Source organism: Mus pahari, chromosome 12 (assembly GCF_900095145.1).
Source record: "Mus pahari chromosome 12, PAHARI_EIJ_v1.1, whole genome shotgun sequence".
Lineage (NCBI taxonomy): Eukaryota > Metazoa > Chordata > Mammalia > Rodentia > Muridae > Mus > Mus pahari.
In genome coordinates this window covers 82,108,858-82,115,736 of record NC_034601.1, presented here as the reverse complement: position 1 = coordinate 82,115,736, position 6,879 = coordinate 82,108,858, and the positions used below count along the sequence as shown (strand labels likewise).

At 47.1% G+C, this 6,879-nt stretch overlaps 1 protein-coding gene across 2 annotated transcripts in view; it reads left to right on the top strand.

Annotated features, from left to right (window-relative positions):
- Window positions 1-1,419: 1,419 nt before the first annotated feature.
- The window catches only part of Paxbp1 (PAX3 and PAX7 binding protein 1), a 30,561-nt gene continuing 25,101 nt past the window's right edge, over window positions 1,420-6,879 (top strand). Inside the window, exons 1-2 of one of the 2 annotated variants that reach the window (XM_021209247.1) lie at window positions 1,420-1,956; window positions 3,482-3,610. In XM_021209247.1, coding sequence (XP_021064906.1) covers window positions 1,608-1,956; window positions 3,482-3,610 — 478 coding nt within the window. In that variant the 5' untranslated portion in view covers window positions 1,420-1,607. The remainder of the gene's footprint in view (window positions 1,957-3,481; window positions 3,611-6,879) is intronic. The other variant, XM_029544357.1, reaches the window with a different exon arrangement.

Here is a 6,879-nt window from a genome sequence, read left to right as displayed (position 1 = left end):
TTTTTTATGACATGGTCTCCAGAGGGCTGGGTTTACTTCAATTAACTAGATATTTTTAATGATTTTGTTGTATTGTTTATGTATATTTGCCCGCATGCTTTGTACGTGAACTATTTTTGTGTTGCCACACAAGAAAGCCAGAGAGGGTTTTAGGATCTCCTGCAACTGGAGTCAGTCATAGTTGTAAGCTGCCATGTTGGGTGCTGAAATCAAATCTAGGTCCTCTGCAGGAGCGGCAACGTGCTCCTAACTGCTGGGCCCGCTCTCCAGCCCCCTGACTCTATATTTTAAATCCGCCTCCCTTTTTTACAGGTGATGTGTAAACATCGTGCTTTTCAGGACACGTCCAGCTGGGCACTACAGGCATGCAGAGACCAGAAGAGGGCGCCAGATTCCGTGGACCTGGAGTCGTGAGGGGCCCTGAGGGTGTGGGTACTGGGACAGCAGCCAGGGTCCCCCGGTTCTAAACTGCAGATTTACCTCCCCAATCCCGTTCTCTTGGCGGGTTTTGAAACATGTAAATAATTTCACAAACACTTCTACCCACGCATCCTGATATGCTCGAGAGAAAGATAAGATTCAACGTTGGTTATGAACTGGGTAACCTGTGTTAGCTCAACCTCATGCAATCTCTTTAAGGCCTCCAAGGTTCAGATTTTTTCCTCTGTGATATAGTCTGAAAAAGAAGACAAATCTTCCTTCCGCTTGTTTCAGAAATTCACTATGCTTCATAAAATAGTTAAAATATTTGCTAGCTAACTTGGCTTTCTTACCAAGCCACCGAAAACACCTTGCTCTACTGGAAATGGCTGCGGCAGCAGGGAGGTGTAGCATCTCTGGTTCTGTTTTCCCCAGACAGGGAGGGTTTCCCTAAATAGCCTTGGCCATTCTGGAGTTCCTTATGTACATCAGGCCGGCACCGATCTCAGAGATCGGCTTGCCTCCACCTCCGCAGTGCTGCTGGGATTTAACGTGTGTGTCCCCACGCCGGCTTCTTCTCATGGGAGAGCCTTTGAGAGTGTCTGCGTTGATAACGCTGTAGAAATAGCTAGTATTAATGGAGCTTCTGATCTGTAGACGACATCTGCTAGCATCGCCTCGCGTTATTAGGAGGGATATTAACCATGGGGACACACTTTCCCTTCCCAAGCCCAGGTTAACTGACTCGTCCCTCCGCTCCTCCCCGGCCACCCGCCTCTGTTTACCCTGCAGGCGCTGAGTGGGAGGGAGGCGTCCACACGTAACAGCCTCGTGTAAGCGCAGAAGACGCATTGCAGCCACACGCTCGGAGACGACAGACTACACTCGTTCCTCTCATCTCGATGATCCTCTTTGTGACCTTTGGAACAACACTGGAGTCGGAGGGTTCCGTGCCAATAGTCCCCCGCGCCGCTAGAGGGCAATGCAAAGAGACGCCGCCCAAGCAATGGGGCGCGAGGAGAGCACAGGCGCATGCGCACTCGACGCGGCGCGGTAGCTAGCCAGAGCCGCGACGACCCGGCGGGGGGGGGGGGATCTCGCGCCTGCGCGTGCGCGGCGGTGGTCTCCGCGCTCCCTCGTCCTCTCAGTCAGCGAGCGGCTGTGAGAGCGCGGTGACGGCGGCTGGGATGTTCCGAAAGGCCCGGCGGGTGAACGTGCGCAAGCGGAATGACTCGGAGGAGGAGGAGCGGGAGCGCGACGAGGAGCAGGAGCCGCCACCGTTGCTGCCCCCGCCGGCCTCGGGTGAAGAGCCCGGCCCTGGCGGCGGCGACCGGGCCCCCGCGGGGGAGTCGCTCCTGGGCCCGGGGCCGCCGCCGCCGCCGTCCTCCGCGCACCACCCGGGCCTCGGCGCTGAGGCCGGGGGCGGCATCCCCGGCGGCGCGGAGCCCGGCAACGGGCTGAAGCCGCGCAAGAGGCCTCGCGAGAACAAAGAGGTGCCCAGGGCCAGCCTGCTCAGCTTCCAGGACGAGGAGGAAGGTAAGCCCCCGCCCGGCCCACGCGGACCCCAAGCCCGTGCTCGCCCGCCCGAGCGCCGCGCCCCTTTCCCCACCTCGGGCCTCCTGATCTGCCTGGGGTTGGGTTCCCGCGCTGCCACCAGCCCAGTCTAAGGCCTGTGCAGTCCCTCCTCCGGCTGTCAGAGCCCTGATCGGCCATCCTGAGTGGAAGAGAAAGCCCGATGCTCCGTGGACCCGTTTCCTACCTTGCGAGTTGCAGACAGCCCGAGTCCCTTGGTTAACTGCCTGCTCTTAGTCGTCTGCAGGCCTCTGTACCTGCGGCTTGTTGGAGTCTCGGTTTAGGCATCCTTGAGTAAGAAGGCCGGATAGTTAAAGAGGAGGACCGAAACCAGGGCTGGGAACAATTCTGGAGCTGCAGCCTTGGTTCCCAGTGACCTTGATCCCATCGCTCCCTAGCTGTTGTCCAGTCTCGGTTTCTCTGTAGAAGTAAATGGGCGGAGCAGATGTCCGCTGTGGCTTTGGCTCTTGAAGCAGAAGAGGGACCAGGCTGCAGGGGATTTAGACTTTACTTGTACCCCAATACCGTGTTAGGAAAAAGTGGATGAGTTTCGAAAGTCTTGCGTCATGCTTTCGTGTTCTAGAAAGATGGGTGAATTCTCCTTCGCCTACAGACAGGTTCTGATACATGGGTTGTTTGAAATGTTTTGTTCTTGACTTGGATTTTCTTTTTTTTTTTTTTTTTTTTTTCGAGACAGGGTTTTTCTGTATAGCCCTGGCTGTCCTGGAACTCACTTGGTAGACCAGGCTGGCCTCGAACTCAGAAATCCGCCTGCCTCTNCTTGGTAGACCAGGCTGGCCTCGAACTCAGAAATCCGCCTGCCTCTGCCTCCCAAGTGCTGGGATTAAAGGCCTGCGCCACCAGACCCGGCTGACTTGGATTTTCAAATCAAAGATGGGGGCTAAGTCACTCGAAACTTAGTTTTGTAAAATGACTTCCTCCAGGAGTAATTTTGAAATAACCGTTATTGTGACCAGAGTTATTCAGACTTGGCAGAATAACTTTGGGGTGTATTGTTTTAGGTTTCTTGACTTAATGTTTTAAGGAAACATTCTAAATACTTTTTTTTTTTAATCCTGAGATAGATGAAATAAGCCAAAAATGAACAATTTTTAAGTTCCTTGGGTTACTCATTAAAATTTTCATTTAGTTTCAAAATTGGAGTTTTGTTTGTTTTAATTATGTTTTGTTGAAACAGAGTCTCTATAGTATAGCCCTGGCTGTTCTGGAACTCACTCTGTAATCCAGGCTGATCTCAATTCAGAGATCTGCCTTCCTTTGGCTCCCCAGCTCTGAGATCCCAGGCATTTGCCACCGAGCCTGGCAATACCCGTTTTTGAGTCTACGGTAGATTGCAATAAACTTCAGATTTTGTAATGACTTGTGTGTGTGAAAATATGCTGGCAGAACGAAAACAGCACGAAGGCACGGGGAAGAAAGAGCACTTTCTGAGTTTGTGTCTTACAGACTTCATTCTGTTTCTCTTAAGAAAATGAAGAAGTATTCAAGGTAAAGAAATCAAGTTACAGCAAAAAGATAGTTAAATTGCTTAAGAAAGAATATAAAGAAGACCTTGAAAAATCAAAGATCAAGACAGAACTCAGCACAGCAGCTGACAGTAAGTATTAGATAATTCTTTCAAGTGAGTGAAAATAGGAACTCCTTCCCACAGGGCTTTGCAGTATATATTGTAAACTCTTTCTGCTAACCAATGTCCACATTAAGTTTGCAATACTGTTCTATAATTTTTCTCACACTTTTTTTTTTTAAAAAAAAGATGGATTGTTGCTCCTGAATTCTTGCTAATATAGGGACTGTTGTATGGAGAAGGAAGAGAGATTTCCTGTTTAAGCCATAAAGATGAGATTATTCTATTTAAAATTTTTATACTGCTGTTTCACAGAGACAGACTTGAATTCCTCTGGTAGTATTTCCATATTGAAAATAGCTCTTACAGAACGTGTAGGAAGTTAATGTTGGTAATACCAGTACTCAGCAGCCTTATTTGATACTAAGAGGCCAGGGACATTGTCCTCTCAAAATTCAAGTTTCCCTCTACTTTCTCTCTTTTGCTGGAGGCAAACATTCTATCATTAAACCAGTCCCAAAGTCTAAAGTGTTTCAAGCTGTTACTTTACATTGCTAATGTTTACATTCATTATAACTCAAGTTACTCTCATACAGATGTTTCAGAGATCTTTATTTCAAAGGCTTAAAAAGAGTATTTCCTAGGCTCTCAGCTACAGGTATGGCTTGAATATTATATCTCATATTTACAGTGTAGCAATGGAGACTGTTACGTAAATATTCAACAGAAATGTTAGTGGACAGTCTGGCATGTAGGTCAAAGGTTAACTACACATTTTTAGAAAAAGGGAGACAGCTTTGTAGAAAAGTAGGATGTGAAGCTGGATCGTTGATTAGAATTCCCAAAACAGGAGGAAGTATGGGAATACCACCAAGGAGCAAGTACATTTGACTAGCTCTTTGCAAAGTGAGTAGTTCAGTGTTGGAGTGTGAATGACAAGTTGTTGACAGGTTGTGAATAAAATGCACTAAGGATTTAGAGTTGGAGACAGGACATGGTAAATAGCTTTTGAAACTGTAACCTGCTGTTAACAGTTTCCTGAGTTGCTACAAGGAGAGGTTGGAGTTCTAAAACAGTTGAAACTTAGTGGCCAACTTTGATCCATAGTGCCTTAGAAAGTTGAGTAAGATTGACACTTTTCCTGGCCCTGGGAAATTGTGGGTGGGTTAAAAGTGATTGCTGTTGCCAGGCAGTGCTGCCACATGCCTTTAACTCCAGCAGCACTCAGGAGGCAGAGACAGGTGGATCTTGTGAGTTGAGGCCAACCTAGTCTAAAGAGTAAGTTCCAGGACAACCAGGGCTACACAGAGAAACACTTTCAGGGCGGTTTGCAGAAACTGGCTTTTTGAGAATCATTCCTAGGAAAAATTGATACACTTTATGTATGCTTTGCTCTTAGAAGCAGCAGCCAAATTGAATCTTTATGCCAGGGTAAATGAGAACTGTGCGTTGTTGTGGTATAGGGAAGCTGGGTGGAAGGAAGAGTGGTTTAGACAGTGGAGCTATTTCTGCCCTTGGGGACTGTTCCACTCCTGAGTTGTTGAGAACTAACTGTCTACAGGTTCCTCAAGGGGCGCAGAGTGGAAATTAAGAAAGACCTGGGGGTGTGCTCACTGTGGGGTTCAGACTGAAGTCAGTAGAGAGTTCTTAAGGCCATCTTTTGTGATTTTCCTGTCTCCTACTGTTGCTGGGTTCTGTACTCATCAGGGAATTCAGTGTTCTCCCCAGAGGTAGAACATCTGTTGGTAGGTACCATAGGTTGTCCTTGCTGTTCTTGAAACAACAGTCCCAGAAGAATTGTTAACACGTCTAGATCTCTGTACTTGTAAGTTTGTAGGTAGGTAAAGATGAATTAACTTAAAAGCAGCATTGATGAAACCCTGGCTTTGTGGTATTCCTAAACTAAACTGAAAGGTTCGGTGGAGCCTTGTTGAGGCAGGCCCTTATATACCAGGCCGGCCTCAACCCACACAGGCTAGGGTAGCCTTGAGAGTAATCACCTTGCTTCTGCCTCCTTACAGCTGTGGGCCTCCGTGCCCAGCTCCTGTGCTCCTGGGGATCAAACCTAGGGCTTCAGTACTCAAACATGCATCTATGTGAGGTGCAGAACTGAAAAAAAAAAACATAAATATGTATATATAATATGTATATCATACACACACATGTATATAGTAACTTTTAACTGAGAATGTACTGGGGTTGTTTACTTATATACCCATTAAGATGCCTGTGTTTTACAAATAAAGGAAAACCCCTCAGCAAATTGCAAATATTGACAATATAAAGAAACTAGAATATTTCTGCACTATTGGTGAGGAAGGTGAACAGCAAATACTGTATGATTTGATTTGATAATAGTTGATATTTAGAACAGTCAAAATGAATAACTAGGATGTATGGGCGTGAGTGGCGTTGATGGTCACACAGTGTATGGTGTGTTTAACACTGAGTAGGCACTCAGAAAAGGGGGGGGGCTGGTGAGATGGCTCAGCGGGTAAGAGCACCTGACTGCTCTTCCAAAGGTCCCGAGTTCAAATCCCAGCAACCACATGGTGACTCACAACCATCCGTAACGAGATCTGACTCCTTCTTCTGGAGTGTCTGAAGACAGCTACAGTGTACTTGCATATAATAAATAAATAAATCTAAAAAAAAAAAAAAAGTGTGTGTGTGTGTGTACGCGCGCGCGCGCACGCGGACAAGGTCAGAGAACAGCCTGCAGGAGGCGCTTCCTGCCTTCCACCAGATGGGTAGTGAGCATGAAACTCAAGCCAGTGGGCTTGCAAGACACTTTTATCTGTTGAGCCATCTTCATATGCTATAGTTCAAGTTTATTTTATCTTACCACAGTAATAAACTGCAAGTAGTGACCCACGGGCATTAAAATGTCTATACGATCATTCATCCTTTGAGTGCATTAGATCTGTTTTCAGTCTGAGAGGCCATCGGACTTAGAGGAGGGAATAGGTAGAGTGGGGCTGGCAAGTTGGTTCAGTAAATAAAAAATTGCCAAGCCTTAGTTCAGCTCCCAGAAATCCACAACCCGAAGGAGAGAATTGACTCCTGAAAGGTGTCTACTTCTCTCCCTGCTTCCTTTCCTCTCTCTCTCTCCACATGCTCATGGCCTCATGGCTGGCCTCTCTATTTCTCTCCTCTCTCCTCTCCCCTCTCCCCTCCCCCCTCTTTCTCTCTGCCTCTGCAACCCTCTTAACTACCCTCCCCATGCCCTGAATAAATTCTATTCTTTTTTCTTTTTCTTTCTTTCTTTCTTTCTTTCTTTCTTTTTTTTTTTTTTTTTT